The 18,267-nt window shown below is 38.2% G+C and overlaps 1 protein-coding gene across 3 annotated transcripts; it reads left to right on the forward strand.

The window, feature by feature from the left end:
• Positions 1–873: 873 nt before the first annotated feature.
• On the forward strand, positions 874–17,975 carry tlk1a (tousled-like kinase 1a). 3 transcript variants are annotated; one of them, XM_085375034.1, is made up of 22 exons: positions 874–919; positions 6,235–6,356; positions 6,448–6,519; positions 7,147–7,185; positions 7,629–7,704; positions 7,820–7,863; positions 8,101–8,196; positions 8,289–8,375; positions 8,467–8,559; positions 8,709–8,819; positions 8,917–9,053; positions 11,214–11,402; positions 11,594–11,660; positions 12,826–12,923; positions 14,291–14,372; positions 14,452–14,543; positions 14,642–14,731; positions 14,818–14,987; positions 15,116–15,251; positions 16,568–16,679; positions 16,755–16,862; positions 16,950–17,975. In XM_085375034.1, the coding sequence occupies exons 2-22, from the start codon at positions 6,240–6,242 to the stop codon at positions 17,118–17,120; spliced, it is 2,187 nt and encodes a 728-aa protein (XP_085231160.1). In that variant the 5' UTR covers positions 874–919; positions 6,235–6,239; the 3' UTR covers positions 17,121–17,975. The 3 variants fall into 3 exon arrangements, with proteins under 3 accessions (XP_085231160.1, XP_085231159.1, XP_085231161.1); XM_085375033.1 differs by lacking the exon at positions 874–919 and adding an exon at positions 1,141–1,196; XM_085375035.1 differs by lacking the exon at positions 874–919 and adding an exon at positions 1,564–1,621.
• The last annotated feature ends 292 nt before the right edge of the window (positions 17,976–18,267 follow it).

An 18,267-nucleotide genomic window follows, 5' to 3' on the forward strand; every position in this document is an offset into this window, starting at 1 on the left:
AATATCTTAGTTTGTATATTAGTAGTGGTTAAAATTAGCAAGAAAGAAATTGTTTTAAAGCATGTAATCGTTACTAAACTGAAATACTCAAATTTATGATCAAATATATGGAATTTATTTACCAGCAGTGGAGAAAAAATGTGAGGGGGAGCTAAGTTATTATCTCAAAATTTCAACTTACTAAGTATCTAAAAGTTTTGCCTTACTTCTGACTAACTGGAAATGTCAAGATACTTCACTCAAAAGTTTGAGATAACTAAAAATGTCAAAATATTAACTCGGAGTTTTGAATTACAAGTTGATTTTTAATAACATAAACAAGCTTCCATATCAACCCATTAACCCTTCCAAAAGTAAGCTTTTTTTCTTAATTACTATTTCAGAATCTTTAGTTTCCATCATAATTTTGACGGAATAAAAAATTTTTTAATTTGATTTCTTGAAACTTTTTTGTTTTGGACGTCAGAATCACAACTTAACCTTTACTCTAATTTATGCCTGAGAGTAGAAAATAAAAATTATTGCATTGTATCTAACTATTAATCTTGAGTATTTTTATAATTATTATGTTAACTTTCAAGCGTTTTATGTATTTATTTATTTTAATTCTTAATTAAATAAATTAGTTTATTTATTTATTGAAAAGAGATTTTTTGATATGCCATGCTATGACAGTTTAGTACAAGGAAATCGATCATTTCATTCGTTTAAAAGTCATGTCTTGACCCTTTGAGCATCGTAACCTGTAAAAATAAAACATATGGTGTTCATGTTTTCGTATGTTGTCGCTGACGCTGGGGGGGAAATGTTTCGCCCTCGCGATAAGAATTTTGCACACGATGCGTGACGTTTCATAGCCAACCACTTGAAGACGGAGAGGTGGGCCCGGAGCCCGGACTCGCTACTGAGGTGTGAAGAGGTTTGTGTCCTTAAAACACAATAATTAGACATTTTCACCTACTGGCAGTCACCGTGCCCTTCTAAAGTCACACAGGGCACGCCAGTCGGTCAGTTTTTCAGTCAGTGTTAAAGCTTACCCATGTGCGCTGCAGCACCTACACACGAAAAGTAGCTTGATGAGTATCCAAAGTAGTGGAAGTTTGGAGGGGACGCCATCTTTGGTCCCAGCTCTCCACGTCCCCAACACGGACTGTGTTTTCAGCTACATACCACGGCAGTGGTGAAGGTCCAGAAAGGTATCGTGAAACATTTTAAGCCGCACGTCTTTTCTACTTGTTCGTGTTGTTCTTTTTGTGCATATAGAAGGGAAATTCTATTAAAATGACCGAGCAAATCTTGGTGGCGAAATCTGCTCGCTAGCTAACGTTACTCTAACGCGTCAGCTCCAAAGTCCATTGAACCTGTTTGGCTAGCTACTAGCACCGAAGACACAGGACCGTCTTTCTGTGCCCAGGCCAGTGCAGTAACCTTAAGACTAGTGCAATGGCGATTAAGCTTTGTTTTGAGCAGAAATGTAACTGTGGTAGTCGATGCATCCTCCATTAGGCATGCTGCCTGTTTAAGAGCACACATTAGCCAGGTTACCGATAATCATGTGCAAATGGAGATAATCAAGCAAATTCTAGTAATGCTTAGTGGATTGGCAGCAGCCAGTGCAAAGGTGTGCATCGCATCGTTAGCAATCCTTTGTGTGTTAACTGCTGTTTTCCTTCCATCAGTGTCCACATCATCTACATGTGTAAGTGGTGTTGTTTGTCATCTTTACGGTACACAGGGGTCTTGCATCGGCTTTTATCCTGGAAGTATTTGTGGTCTGTAACTAAAGCTAATGCACTGGATGCTTGGTAGCCTTGCTTGACCTTAGCTTTTCACTCTAAGTAATACTCAGTGTTTGTGTAGAGATGACAAGCAAAACTGAAGGAGAACTTATGGCTGGGCTATGCAGCATGCCAATCATAACGCCATAAAATACATCTGTAGTTGGAACTTAATGTTAATATTGCTTCCTGGACGTTAGTTTTCATTGGCTGTTGTAATGATGGAGGACTTTACCCAGCCTAGGACACCGATGAATCTCCCCACTTCGTTTTGTAAACACAGATTGACATAAATTAGTAATAGCTGACTACATGAGAATGAGACTATAATTTATTTTGTTCATTTTGTTTTCAAGTTTTCAATGAATGGACTCAGACTGTAATGGCCTGTTCATCTAATGTCAGTTTTTTTTTTTTTTGGTTTTTTTTTTTGGTTTTTTAAAACGACTTTCTAAATGTCTGCCATAAACAGGTGGTCAGCTTGTCTGCTGAGCAGCATGGAGTTAAAACACATCCACACCATGAGCTGTAAGGGTTCAACCGCTAGCTCCCGCAGGGGCTTGAATATAGATAATATTTATGCTCTGAGGCCTTCATGTTTGAAACAAAAGCAAATCCTTGAGAAACAATACGCAGCTCATGTGTATTTATGACGTGAAACTGGCATAAACATTTGGGGAGATGTGGTTATGGATCCGTCTCAGCAAAACCAAGTCATAAAAATGCAAAAGTATTGGTTGATCGTCTACAACATTGGACATTTCAGAGCTTATGCAGAAATGATAATCATCACTGAACGTAGAAGCCAGTTATTCCCTGCATGTGTTAGATTTTCTAATTAAGCGGTAGTGAGGTGAAAATGGTGCTAATCATTTGAATGAGTTGAAAATGAAGCCGATGTATTAAGGCGCATGCGATATTTAGTTACTATATACAGTGTTGTGTAAAATCAAAGGGCTTCTTTTTTTGCTTATTTTTCCACACATGTTTCAAATCACCCAAAAAAAATGGGTAAAGGTAACCCAATTAAAAACAAAATGCAGTTTTTAAATGATTACATTTTTTAAGGGGGAAAAAATGATCCAAATCTGCCTGGTTTGTTAATCACAGTTAATTTATTATTTAACTTTGGTTCTTTGGTTCTGTTTAATTTTGATAGCCACACCCATATCTGATTACTACCAGACCTGTTGAATCAAGAAATTGCTTAAAAACAACCTGTCTGACGAAATGAATTGGGCTGAAAGATCTCATCTAAAAGACACTTAAGAACAGGAGAGAAACAAAGTCGTTGACATCTATCAGTATGGAAAGGGTTATAAAACCATTTCTAAGGCTTTGGGACTCCAGCAAACCATGGTCAGAGCCATGAAAACCTGGAACAGTGGTGAACCTTCCCAGAAGTGGCCACCTACCAAAATTACTCCAACACCGTATCGACTTATCCAGGAGGTCACAAAAGCACCCAGAATAATATCTGAAGAACTGCAGGCCTCACCTGCCTCAGTTAAGGTCAGAGTTTGATTTGATTTAACAACAGGAAAGCGACTGGGCAGGGATAGCTCAGTAGGTAGAGTGGTTGCCCCATGATCGGAAGGTCGGGGGTTCGATTCCCCTTAACAGCTACCCTGAGGTACCCCTGAGCAAGGTACCGTCCCTACACACTGCTCCCCGGGCGCCCAATGGCTGCCCACTGCTTCACTGAGTGAATGGGTTAAATGCAGAGAGCAATTTCCCCACGGGGCTCAATAAAGTACAATAATGTACAAATAAGGCATCCATGGGAGAGCTCCAAGGTGAAAATCACTGCTCACCAAAATGAACACAAAGGCTCATCTAATGTTTGTCAAAAATTTCTTTGGGCTGCTTCAGGACCTGGATGACTTGGCATAATTGATAGAACTATGAAATCCAGAAAATCCTGAAGGGGAATGTCCAACCATCAGATTGAATGGGTTAAAACAAAACACACAAATAAAATCAAGGTTTTGGAGTGGCCTGAAAGTCAAAGTCTGGAGATGGTTTGGCATGACCTTAAACAGGCCGTCAGTGCTAGAAACCATCCTGTGTGGCTGAATTAAAACAATTCTGCAAAGAAGATAATAAATGTGAAAGACTCATTGCCAGATATCACAAATGCTCAATTGCAGTTCTTGCTTATTAGGTTTAGTGGACAATTACTTTTTCACACATGGTGAGGGTTTGGATACCTTTTTTTTTTTTTCTCTCTCTCTCTCTCTCTCTCGCTCTTTCCCTTAATAAATTAAGTCACTGTTTAAAGACTGCTTGGTACAGATAGTTTTCACAGTGCTATTTATAGAGGAAAAAAGCAAATATAGGGGGAAAAAAGCAAATATTCTCCATAAGGTTATTTTATTTTTTTTTGCTCTTAAATTGATAAAGCTGCCACATGCAGAAAAACATGGTTAGCTGTGTTAGGTACGTGACCTGCAGTAAATGATTTCTCGAGCAGAATTTAATTGGGAAATTACAGATCCACAAACATGACAATGTTAGGAAGAAACATGTGCGGGTTGCCTAATTTTTATTTATTTATTTATTTTTTAATAAGGTATTTCTCAGTAAAAAACAAAAAAACAAGGTCTATCGGGTGGTTGCAAAGGGTAGTTAACATTATCAGATTCATGACGGTTTGACCTTTTTATTAAGTCTTAATCAAGAGGTTAGGGCAAAGTAGTGATTATAATAAGCTAAGCAGATGCATCAGTGTAATCATTGTTATTTTATATCTTGCTTGCAGAGCATAAATATGACAGTATTATGCACGTATTGATCAAATTTCAGTGAGGCAAATGCTGATTGTGGCTTACAGTTCCATGGCTTCTGTGGTGCTAGACTTGATGCATAGCACCACAAATACTTCACTAAGTGTAACTATCGATCACAATATAGTGTTAGTAAATGTAAATTAGAAGACTACATTAATAACAGGTCTCTTTTCAGCTTAAATGTGTTACTGAATACACATAAAGATAGCAAATACATCAGTTAAAAGTTTTCAGATAGAATTTGCCTAAAGCGATCACCGTGGTGGTTATTTAAAAAAGGTAACGGACGCTTCTCTGTGGAGGTGTTGATAGCATGCTGGAAGTAAAAATATCCTAGAATGGTTTATTCTTAAAAGTAGCTATTGACTTTTCAGAAAATTAAAGTATAACAGCACGTTGGAGCTGTTTTTGTGAATGACACGATTGGTAAAGAAGGGATTTTAATTAACGACAGGACACGTGATTCTTTTTACGTTAGACACACTTCTTTTTTTGTGTGCTTATCTGGGAAATGGCTTCATGTCAGTATCGTTTGGCGAGCCAGCTGTATTCTGTCTGTTACAACCCATTTGTTAAGTTGCTTTGTGTTTGCAGATGTATTGCAAATCATACCATAATAGGAGACAGGGTTTGGTTTGAGAGGATGTAATAAATTACTTTTTGTTTAGCTGTGTGCGCAAACTGTTATGTGAAGTCCTCAGGGTCTAAATGAAGTGCAGATTCAGTCCTGAGATCATTGAAGATTTTATTTTTCATGTGAAACTGTGTGTGGTTTAATTTGTATTTGTTATCTGGGATAATCAGGGCAATCACGTTTGAATTGTAACTATTTTTTCTTTCACTCCGTTTAGAGAGACTTTTTTTTTTTTTTTCTGTAGGTTTCTTCTTGCACTGCTGAAATATTTTAAGCAAAAGTACGTGTATTTTGGTTTCAGTGGTTTGTAATACATATCCTCCAACAATTCATGTCGCTGAATGCTACAAGATGACTTTTTATCCTCGATCTTTAGTTCACATTTATAATCCTAGCTGGTATAATTTTAAACATATTCAGTGCGTTCTTGTCTTTCCTACTCTTAAATGGATTTTGAAAATCCCTACCTACTGTACTAAGCTTGGATGCAGTGCCAAACCTCCATAACCCTTTCAAAATGGTTGTCTCATTACAGCACAGATTTAGTGAGCAGGCACCTCTGAGTCTGCAGCAACACCAAAGCCCATGGTGCTCCTGCATCATTCCCGCAGGAGCGCTGTGAGCAGCATTGCCTAGCATTTGAAATGTTGCCCTTGGATTCTCATGATTTAAAGAAAAAAAACAAAACAGAAAATTTCTGAATGTGGCCTCTGCATTTGGAGAATATAACGCGTTCTTTTGAATATTTTTGTTATTTAAGTATTAGGCTTTTACCTGTAGAGTTGGTGTAACCATAATCACAACTAGCTTATCTCTTCAGTACTTGATGAATAAATATAGCAAAACCTGCCTTGGGGATGCCACTAGGGAGCGGGCAGAAATTTGGTCTCGGCCTACATTCTGATCTAGACTCAAATCTCATAAGCTTACTGCTGCTGTGTCATTTGCCCACTCGAGTGGGCAGTAAATGGGTTCAATTAAGCTGATCGTTGAATAACGGAGACACACTGTGATTTGTTGCTAATCCTCCCAGGCACCATGGAGGAGCTGCACAGCCTGGACCCCCGGAGACAGGAGCTGCTGGAGGCTCGTTTTATGGGCGGAGTCAGCGGCAGCACAGGGGGCAGCACTGGCAGCGCAAGCGGGGGAACCAAAGTGAGTCAGAAATGAGGACGTATTTATTTATTGTTTAAGTGTTTCCTATTGTAGTGTTGACTCGGTTATTAATTGTCTCTCTTTATTTCAGGGCTTGACCAATAATGAATGTTCAAATCACAGTTTTGGGAGTCTAGGATCTTCAAGTGACAAGGAGTCGGAGGTAAATATCTTTAAAGGGGCAGGGATAGCTCAGTAGGTAAAGTGGTCGCCCCATGATCGGAAGGTCGGCGGTTCGAATCCACTTAACGGCTACCCTGAGGTACCCCTGAGCAAGGTACCGTCCCTACACACTGCTCCCCGGGCGCCTGCTTAGTGGGCTGCCCACTGCTTCACTGAGTGAATGGGTCAAATGCAGAGAAAAACAAGTAATTTCCCCATGGGGATCAATAAAGTATCCATTATTATCATTATTATTATTATTAATCCTATGTGGGAGCTACTCTGATCACATTTACACTGTCCAGATTAATCATGCTTGACACAAGTGTTTGTGTCCTTTGCATGCTAATCTTAAGCATTCCATTATTATATAACCTTTATTCTGGAAATGATACCAATATTTCCAGTATCAATATTGTTAAATTAAACAATATATTTTTAATGTAGTCTTGAACTGTCATTTACTTGCATACTGGTGGTTATTTTATACTATTAATTAATAATTTTTTAAATAAAGATTTTATTTAATAATGAAGTACACTTGCAATAAATGCTTTTCATTGTTAGTCTGGTCACTTATTATCCATGGGTAATAAGTTTTGGTCTAAAGCTTTCCTTGTCATTATAGGGGTCTGATGTGAAAAGAGGGAGCTCTCCTGCTTATTCGGTGGGTAATTTATCAGATCTGAAAACGAATATTTTGCATTTAAAGGCTGGAGATTTGTCTGGTCAACACTGGTGTTTGCAGTGATCCCTCTAGGTTCAACATGACCGAAACAATGCTATTTATTTATATTTTTCAAAAGACCAATATTTATAATGGAAATATTTTTCAGATATTAGGAAAGTACTTTTATTATTCCAGAACTTGTTGCATTTCTTGACTGTTGTTAACCTGGACTATTGGGGACTTAAAAAAAAGGCCGTTACAGCTCCAAACATCTATTGTAATATTACTTATTCTGTATATAAAGCATGAATATCTATAAATACCCATTGGAAACAAAAAGCTATCACTATATAGAGAATACAGCAGCAGTTCAGGTTCAGAGTGTCCGTTGTGCAGTAATCATACTGTAAAATTATACCAAATTAAATTTAATGTTTCAGACCCCAGAGAAGAAACAGACTGAAACAACTAGAGGCAGAAAAAGGAAACCTGAGATCCAGTCAGAGAGCAGCCAAGGTAAGTGTTGTTCTGTTATACCGGTTATAATTATTTTACTCCTGTTGTTTGTGTTATTCCAATAAAATATGTTTGATAAATCACAACACTCATCCCTGCTTTCTCTTGATTTTAGGAAAATCAACTGTGCGGGGACCCAAAATAAGTGATTATTTCGATGTAAGTTTTGTGTCAGATATTTCATATATGAAGTATGAACAGTATACTTCATGGCACTATAGATGAATATATAGTGCCCAGAAAATAATGTGTGCTATATCAGCCTGTTGAAGATCTGAGGCGTAATCCATTTCCTGTCTGTAACCACATTACAGTAAAATAAAAGGACCCACTGGCTGTCTACTGTTACCAGATCTTAGGCAGCGGTGCTACTTATCCTCTCTTTTCATCTTGTAGTTCCAGGGAGGAAATGGGTCCAGTCCTGTCAGAGGTCCCCCACCAGTGATTCGTTCGCCCCAGAATTCACATTCCCACTCGACTCAGGGCACTTCTGTAAGCTGTGATAATAACAAAATAACTCTTTTGTAGCTCACCATAGTGTTGACCTGTTTTTAAATAAAATATCATCACTCTCTGTGTTCTAGGTTAGACAAAATAGCTCATCTCCTACTAGTCTGTCTTTTGGGGACCATATGGCACATCCAAAGCAACTAGCAGTCAAATTTGTTCAGGTGAGGAGGTTGTAACCAAAGCCTTTCTGCATTCACTCTTAAAACATGTTTGATATGACAAGTGTTTAACTCCTTTTGTTTTTCACTCCAGACTGACCTGACAGTGTTAAAATTGGCTGCCCTTGAAAGCACCAAGAATCTAGACCTTGAGAAGAAGGAGGGCAGGATAGATGACCTGTTAAGGGTAAGAGGGACATCTTACTGTTTTATTGACTGAACAAGTTTAAAAACAAGGTGGATAAAACTTCCCAGAGTTCAGTTTTATAGTAAATGTGTTTAGTAAAGCATTTTGTTTCTATGTCTGCTTATCCAGTGTCATTTTCTGCTTCACAGGCAAACTGTGATCTCAGGAGACAGATAGATGAACAGCAAAAGTTACTTGAGAAATACAAGGAACGCTTGAATAAGTGCATCACCATGAGCAAGAAGTTACTTATAGAAAAGGTAAACAAGCGTTTTTTCTGTAGCCTGCGTTATTAAAATCAGGAATGTTTGTGTGGCTGTGAACCTGCATGCTGTATTTTATGTTGTTGTTGTTCAGAGCACCCAGGAGAAGCAGGCCTGTCGGGAGAAGAGCATGCAGGATAGACTACGTTTAGGCCACTTTACTACAGTGAGACATGGGGCCTCATTCACAGAGCAGTGGACAGATGGCTATGCCTTCCAAAACCTTGTCAAGTGAGAAGCTTTTAAATTGTTTATCAGTTCAGTTCAGTTCAGTTCATTTTTATTTCAAACATTTCAAACATGTGCCTTCACAATCATTACAAAATATCATTCCATTATTTGTTTGAAAAGGAGTAGGCTGAAGTATTTACTTATTTGTCCCTACCCCCTCAAGTTTTACCTCTCATTCATTTAATTTTTTTTTGTCTTAAATTAAACAAACAACATATGAAACATATGAAGTAAAACAAAACATAACATACATAAATCAAAAACAAGAAATTAGCAAGCCCCACCACAGTATAGTTTCTTTCATATGAAAAATACAGAATGTGTATATTTGCAGATACACAAGTTATGGAAAAACAACAAACCAAAACAAAACAAAACAAAAAAAAAAAAAAGAACCGCAACACCATTACCAGCAACATTACCGTCCTGGGTTAACCCCGTTTTCTTCATTCTTATACTTATTTAAAATTAGGTTTTTATATTTTACTTTAAACTGTTTTATGTTTTGACTGTCTTTTATTTCTTCTGTTAGACTGTTCCATAATTTAACTCCTGCAATTGAGATAGACATAGTTCTTAAAGTTGTTCTAGCACTTTGTATTTTTAAATTCCATCTCCCTCTTAAGTTATACCCACCTTCTCTTTCTATGAACAATTTACAGATTTCTTTGGGAAGCAATTTATTTCTTACTTTATACATTATTTGCGCTGTTTTAAGCTTCACCAAGTCTTGGAATTTAATAGCTTGCATTTTGACAAAGAGTGCATTTGTATGGTCCCTGTACCCTACATTATTTATTAATCTAATGGCCCTTTTCTGTATTATAGTTATTGTTTGTGTGTTACTTTTGTATGTGTTTCCCCAGACCTCTACACAGTAGCTCATATATGGCAGTAGTAAAGCACAGTATAAAATGTGCAGTGCTTTCTGATCCAACATATGCTTTGCTTTCCCCAGGACGGCAATGCCCCGTGCCAATTTCCCCCGAACATAAGTAATGTGTGGCTTCCAACAGAGCTTGTGGTCAATGATCACCCCAAGAAATTTTATTTCATTTACTCTTTCTAAATATACATTGTCAACACATATTTCTACTTCGATGTTTTTCTTTTGGTTTCCAAACAACATAAATTTGGTTTTATCTAGATTCAATGATAATTTATTTATATCAAACCACTTCTTTAATATCGTTAATTCCTGTGTGATCATCCCCAAAACCTGTGGCAACTCCACACCTGAACACAGTATATTTGTGTCATCTGCAAATATTACAAACTTTAAAATCTCCGATACTCTGCAGATATCATTTAAGTACATAATAAACATTTTTGGACCCAGTACTGAACCTTGAGGTACTCCACAAGCTATATCCATCAAATTAGATTTATATTCATTTATTTGTACATATTGTTGCCTATTCCCTACATAGCTTTTTAACCATTCCAAAACCACTCCCCTAAACCCGTACTTTTCCAGTTTTTTTAATAGAATTTCATGATTAACAGTATCAAACGCCTTCTTTAGATCTAAGAAAACTCCGAGCGCATACCTCTTATTATCCATACATTCCGTTATCTTTTCCATTAAATCTATCAGTGCCAAAGCTGTTGATCTGTTGCTTCTGAACCCATACTGACTATCTGTCATTAATTCATATTTTTCCACAAAACTATCAAATCTTTTTATGAAGAGTTTTTCCAGTATCTTAGAGAACTGGGAGAGTATTGACACTGGTCTATAGTTTGTAAAATGATGTCTTTCACCGGTTTTGTAAATGGGAATAACTTTAGCAACTTTCATTTTTTATCTCCCATTTATTTATTAAGCTTTGCATATTTTAAGTTTAGCTCTCCACGTACACCTTAAAGCTGCACATTACATGCACATTTAATTCCCCTGCTACTGAAAAGTTGGGGGTTGTAAGCTCAGCTCCAAGGCTTCATTTCCTAGGACAGCTGCCACGTCACTTCTTAACATTATTCGCTTAAGAGTAGATTTAACCTCATGTTGTCAAAACAGACTTAGTATTTTTAGTATAATTTCACTGAGTTTTGCATTGCAGCCTTCATCTGCAGTATTTCCATCGTCAGATTCAAGTTGAAAATTCTAAAATGTAGTTGTACCTCTAAAATTAACAGCTTTAATATGTCCTTCGGCAGGCAGCAGGAGTGGATAAACCAACAGAGAGAAGACATTGAGAGGCAGAGGAAACTTCTTGCCAAGAGGAAACCTCCATCTTCCAACAACTCCCAAACACCAACCACAAACTCTGAGCCAAAGCAACGGAAAACCAAGGCGGTGAATGGAGCAGAAAACGATCCCTTTCTAAAACCCAGCCTACCTCAGCTGTAAGTCCACACCCTTGTGTATGTGTTGTGTAGGATCCTTTTCCCCCGTGTTTTGCTTTATTACCTCATGTTTACCAGGAAAGCAGATTTTAACAGCATGTAGCACAGTATTAACTGAAAGTGTTAAACTTAAGACGCACTGTTAAATTAGGCTCATGCTTTGTTTTTATATGCTTTCTTATCCTTGAAAGGCTGACATTAGCAGAGTACCATGAACAGGAAGAGATCTTCAAACTGCGACTTGGACATCTGAAAAAGGTTTGTGGAAATATGAAGCCTGGTAAACAGAATTGTGACGTTTTGTTTGATTGTTCAATCAAGTTAATATAGTTCAGAGTGCCTGACAGATAATTGACAAAGTAAAAGAACAAAATAAATATGCAACAGTAAGAAATTTAAACAGACAAAACATTAATGGCCTAAAAGTAGGATGAATCAATTAAAAAAGATAAAATATTAATAAAAATGTAGATTATAATGGAATAAAATGTATGACAAAAGGCAAAAAATAGAAAAATTGAACATTGCAGTGCTGGGTTTTAGGTCCGATGTCTTCCTTTTTGAGTGCTATACACTTAAACGCATGGCCCTTATTGCTTAGTAACACCCCCTTTGGTGAGAGTGGTTACTTTTAAAAGCCACCTAAATACTTGTTTGAGGAACTTGTTTCCTTCTTCCTGCAAAAGGGTTCTAGTTTTGTCAGATTCTTGGGCTATCTTGCATTCACTGCTCTTTTTAGGTATGACTACAGATTTTTGATGAGGTTTAGGCAGGGGAACTGCGTGGGGCCGAGGCATAACTGTTAGCGTGCACCTCTCAATGTGGCCAACTGTACCGAGCCTTCCATGAACATCCAATTTGAGCAGATGTGGCTGTACAGCAGAGGCATAGCCTTCTCCTACTTTTTGGGCTATGGCTGCATATTTTTGGGCTAAAGGTTGACTTGGTATATTCATAAACCTTTGAAATTTGCATCACCTGACCTTTCCCAGTGGTTGTAAACAAGCCTTAGAAATTGCAATGACCGACGTCTTTGTAAAAGGGGTAAAAAATGCTAATGCTATTTAAAATAACAATAAAGAACTGTAACTTTGACTTTTTAAATCTGTTCATCTATTTAGATTTTAGCTTGTGGCCAAACTTTCTGCATTTATCTCTTCCACCTTTTTCCTCAGTTTCCTGATTGAAAATCCTGTTCCATTAGTAAAGATTGTGCAAAGAATATAAGGTCAATTTACTCATTGTTTTCATGGGAAAAAAGCTTCACTGAAAAGCCCTAACGGACTCTGCACCAAGTCAGATGTTAATATTTAATTGCGAGCTCGTCATGTGTATGAGTGGGTTTTGATGAAGTCTCCTTGTAGTCAGTGCTCTGAAGTTCCTTCTGTGCATTTGTGTGTTTGTGTGTTTGAATCATTTATAGGAAGAAGCTGAGATCCAGGCAGAGCTCGAGCGTCTGGAGAGAGTGCGCAACCTTCACATTCGGGAACTGAAGAGAATAAATAACGAAGACAGCTCACAGTGAGTCTAAATCACTTTCCTTGACATTTGCTGCATTGACATTGGAACACGATGTACAAGCAAGGCTACAGTCCTCGTCCACAGTCGAATAATAAAGGGTTGTATTATGTGAAATTAAGCTTCTCGTCGTGTGTTGTGAGACCCACAAAATGAGGGGGGGAAGCCCATCTCTTTTTGTCTGTTCCTTTCTCTGTCACATTCAGTGTGTCTGAACTTGCTGTTCTGATTTATAGACCATTGTGGTGTCAGAATGGGTTAACGCCACCCCACCCCAGCTGGCAAACGGATTCATCCTCTTGAATTCTGAATGAACAGCTCAGTCTGCCATTATTTCCCTGCTAGATCCATGTCTGCTAACTCAGAGATGCATTAGCTATGAGCAAACCGAACAAAATGTCTGTTCTGTGTTTGCTCCTGCAGCCCATAAGTCTTTATGTACTCCAGTATCCGGGGGGAATGAAGACCCAGTAGATTACTTGTATTTGCAATGTCCTTAGAGTAATAGCAAGTGTCCTGTCGTTGGCACATCAAGCTGCTAAATATGGTTGGCAGTATTACATTAATTCTGATTGTATTCACACAGACTACAGCTGTGTTAAAAGTGAAATTAAAAATTATGGGAGCTTTGAGACCGAAAATTAAATTAGAGGTTGCTGTTTTGTGCTTCGGTTTATTGATCACATCAGATTTCTCTCTCCTTATATTGTGTGCTTGCCTGCACTTTACTGAAGAACTTGCTATATAAAAATAAAGGGATTATCATGTATTTATTTTTTGCTTCTTTTGAGAGTGATTGGATTTTGAAATGTGACTGAAATGTTTTCATAAAATCTGCACGTTAACATCTAAACAGTGTTTGAGCAGCTAAAATTTGGACTTTTATAACCAAAACATCTTACTTGTCTTACACAGACGGCCATAGCTAAAATGAGAAGGTGCTAGAAGCAACAGAATTTCTTTGTTTTTTCCCCCCTCATTTATTCATGTCTGTATATCAGCTATAATGCAGTATGCTGCTCCTTTATCTCACTCGCTGAACTCTACTGTAAACCGTCATGTGCAGCAGTTCATGATTACACCTGTAGTCAGAAAAATGACCTCTTAAAACGTTGCAGAAGCTGGGTGAAATTATTTATCTGTGCAGTATTTGGAGCTGAAATTTGACACTTTCAACTGTTATGCAAGACTTGCCGTTAAGTTTTTAATAAGCAGCATAATGTGACTCTTTGCTCGTCTTTGTAGTGCTGAACCTAAAATAAATTGATCTAGCAAAGCTAATTTTTTATTAATTTGTGATTCACATAGGTCCAAATTTTAATTTTACTCCTCCCTCCTTTTATTATTATTATTTTTTCTCCAATCTAAAGATTTAAAGATCACCCAACGTTGAATGAAAGATACCTGCTCCTGCATCTTCTAGGCAGAGGAGGCTTTAGTGAAGTTTACAAGGTAAGTCATTAAACATGGAAAAATACTCTCAATAAGTGTTGCTGTGCAGGTTTATTCTAACTGTCACTGTGTCGTTCAGGCTTTTGACTTGATTGAACAACGATACGCTGCTGTGAAAATCCACCAACTTAACAAAAACTGGAGAGAAGAAAAAAAAGAGAACTATCACAAGTATGTTAGTCTGTGTGAATATGTTTGTATTATAAGGGAGCACAGCACCTTCCTGCTTTGGTTGCTAATGGTATGATAAATATCATCCTTTTCTACAGGCATGCATGTCGAGAGTACAGAATACACAAGGAGTTGGACCATCCCAGGATTGTGAAACTTTATGATTACTTCTCACTGGACACAGACACGTCAGTCACTCTGCACATTTTATAGCATGTGAAAGGTGTCAAAAAAATGCACTAAGTAATTCTTACTTAATTTATCCGTCCAACAGGTTTTGCACCGTTATGGAGTACTGCGAGGGCAACGACCTGGATTTCTACTTGAAGCAGCATAAATTAATGTCTGAGAAGGAGGCACGGTCCATAGTCATGCAGATTGTAAATGCACTAAAATACCTGAATGAAATCAAACCTCCCATCATCCATTATGACCTTAAACCAGGTAAACACCCCCTTCTGAACAACGGATCAGTCTTAAACAGTTTCCCCCCCTGGAATTAATAAAGTATTCTGATTCTGATTGAGCGTGATTACTGCTGTAGTTCTGACCTAATGTGTTTTGATTTGAAGGTAATATCTTGTTGGTGGATGGCACAGCCTGTGGGGAAATTAAAATCACTGACTTTGGTCTTTCCAAAATTATGGATGATGACAACTACGGCGTAGATGGGATGGACCTGACATCACAGGGTGCAGGAACCTACTGGTGAGAAGAAATGCTCCTAAATCACATTCAGACATTTAAAATTGTCTTTAAATGTTGATTGATGATTACTGAAAAGTAGCAGTAACATATTATAGGCGTACTTCTTTATAAACAAAGATCCCGCATTTAGTTTTGTGCTCTTGTGAAAGTGTCAAAAGCTGTTTGTGAAGTAGACTCTTACATTGAGTGTTTAACATCGTTACAGTCCTGAAACGCCTTAAATGTCGATGATGGTCCTGGTGGAACCAAGTTTAAGAGTGCGTTAAGTGCTTTTAAGTACTCATTTTCAGTTCTCTCCTTGTAACTCACATTTTTAGAGGAATACTTTTGTGTCAGCTTCTTCATACCAGTCATTGAATTGCTCAAGCATAAAGGCATTAACTCCTGGGATAAATGTTGAATTCGGTGTCTTTCAGTGGCAGTGTTGTGTCAACGCATTAAGAGATAATTCTGTTGGCTATTAACAAAGAGAATAGAGCTATATTTTAGCTGTAGCTGAAAACTTGGCATATTTTGACATGCTGTGTAGAGCATCCTTTGAGGAAACTGGACAAAACGCTACAGGTTAGCCATCAGGATGAAATCCTTGGAACCAGTGTCAGACTGTATGCTTGCGCAATGGGTCCTGGGCTCTTCCTGGTGCGTGACAATGACCGGCCTCATGTGGCGAGAGTATGCAGCCAGTTCCTGGAAAATGAAGGAACCGATACCACTGGCTGGTTTTCACACTTGCCAGACCTAAATCTAATAGAACACCTCTAGGACATTGTTTCCATCCATCCAACACCACCAGGTTGCATCTCATACTGTCCAGGAGCTCAGTGATGCCCTGGTCCAGATCTGGGAGGATATTCCCCAGGATAGCATCCCATTAGGAGCATCCCCGACTTTGCCAGACATGCATACAAGCACATAGGACCATACAAACTACGGAGTGTCATTTTGAGTTGTGATGTGTGATGAAATTTTGGACTAGCCTGCTGCATCAGTTTTTCACTTTGATTTTGGGCTGTTTTTGAATTCTCTGTATTGTTAATAATTTTCATTTCCATCAAAGGATGTGGCGTCCTTTTGTTCCTAACATATTACCCAGTTCATATCAGTATAGATACCTGGCATGATTTTATTTATTTCAGCAAGGTATAATGGAAAGAAAAAAGTAGCATAAAATAGGCACCCATTTGTAGTAACAGTACTATTACTACTACTATTTGTAGTTGTAGTAATCTATAAGTAACTTAAAATTGTAAAAACGGTACTGACCATAAATGTGTGTGCCAATCTTGTCCTTTGATTTATGCATATTGTGACATCAGGTACTTGCCTCCTGAGTGTTTTGTGGTTGGTAAAGAACCTCCAAAGATCTCCAACAAGGTGGATGTGTGGTCTGTGGGTGTCATCTTTTTCCAGTGTCTGTATGGAAGGAAGGTAAGGACGATGGCTGGTCTTCTAGCAGTGTTTATGTTAATTTATGCCTGATGATAAAGTTGTCCTTCTTTCCAGCCTTTTGGCCACAATCAGTCACAACAAGATATCCTGCAGGAGAACACCATACTCAAAGCTACCGACGTTCAGTTCCCTGTGAAGCCAGTTTCCAGTAACGAAGCAAAGGTAGCAGAACTTGCACACGGTTGCTGTCTTTTAAATATCATCACACATTATGACTTGTTAATTTTGAATACATTCTTCAACTTTCAGGCTTTCATACGGCGGTGCCTGGCATACAGGAAGGAGGACCGGATCGACGTTCACCAGCTGGGAAGTGACCCCTACTTGCTCCCTCACATCCGGAGATCAAGCTCCTCTGGAAATCTGCAAATGAGTGCTGCGGTCTCAAGTCCAGCCTCCTCCAGCAACATCTCATATTGACAATTTTGAATTGTGACAAAAAAACAAAAATGCGCATAAAAATTTAAAACTTGATGACTGAAGTTGCACCTGCAGAGCTCTTCAGAGGCTTGGGCTCGTAAGAGGAGGAACAGCCAGCGATGGAAGGAACGGGCTCAGGTGGGGGGCATCACCTGGCCTCCTCTGACCTGTGCCAGGCTTCTACTTGTTTACCAGGGCTTGATCAGTTGGAGGGACAGTAAAGGGACGGGTAAAGGACATGGGTAAATGGATCTCGTTGAAGGTCTAACAAAAAAAAAAGCACTGAAACTGACTACATACCTTGAAGAAAATGTGACTGGACACTCGGTTCGGATCTTGCTGATGGACATGGCCTTAAAGGGCCGAAGGGAGACTTTGGCAGGCCACCATTTAGATTAAATAATGTGGTCCTGCCAGGGTGCAAATGATTCAGCTGCTAGAAGTTAATTTACTGTGAGGAGAAGACAGTCATTGTTAAGTAGAACTACAAAGATTTCACCATTGATTGGGTAATTGTTTTGGTTATGTTTTTTGTTTTTCCACAAATTTTAGGCTTTAATTTGAGTTACTTAGCCATGAGAATGTAATGTGTAGCATACAAGTGGCAACTAGTGTCATGTAGATTGGGGCAGCATACTTACGTTTAATGCACAAAATAACCAAATGTAGAAAAATTAAATTGTATTAAAAAAAAAAACCCTATGCAGGAATATTAACAGATAAATTGGAAACTGTATATGCTGTACAGGTGAATTTTCAAATTTTGAGCTGCAGCAGTAATGTGTACAAAGAGTTCAAATTTTTCCCAATTTAAGAGTAGTTTCCTGGAGTGGTTTCATTTTGCTGCTTTGTTGCTCTTACTTTTCAAGGGCTTTATGTTCCACTTCGGGTACAAATTGTACAGTTCTGCTAAGAGTGAATAAATACCAGGAAACTTTTTTTTTCTCCCCATTGATCTTAGTGCACATAATCCACTCTCATTGCATCTATAAAAAGATAATTTAGTGCTTATTCACTGTAAATTTTCAGGTGTGCTCTACCTACCATTATGTCTGTGATTATACTGACACCCTCTGGTTATGTTTAGTATTACATAGTATTACATTACATACTAGGATGCAGGTAAGATTCACAACAGATGAGAAAA

The sequence above is a fragment of the Diplotaxodon limnothrissa genome, linkage group LG16, assembly GCF_057381915.1.
Source record: "Diplotaxodon limnothrissa isolate DT_005_m linkage group LG16, D_limnothrissa_male_GT1.1, whole genome shotgun sequence".
NCBI classification, from domain to species: Eukaryota; Metazoa; Chordata; class Actinopteri; order Cichliformes; family Cichlidae; genus Diplotaxodon; species Diplotaxodon limnothrissa.

Excerpts from the sequence above, each read along its gene's own strand:
- tlk1a (XM_085375034.1), top strand. The coding sequence starts at position 6,240 with ATGGAGGAGCTGCACAGCCTGGACCCCCGGAGACAGGAGCTGCTGGAG. Across the intron at positions 8,820-8,916 it reads AGAAGTTACTTATAGAAAAG|AGCACCCAGGAGAAGCAGGC; the intron begins GTAAACAAGCGT and ends GTTGTTGTTCAG. Across the intron at positions 11,403-11,593 it reads AAACCCAGCCTACCTCAGCT|GCTGACATTAGCAGAGTACC; the intron begins GTAAGTCCACAC and ends TATCCTTGAAAG.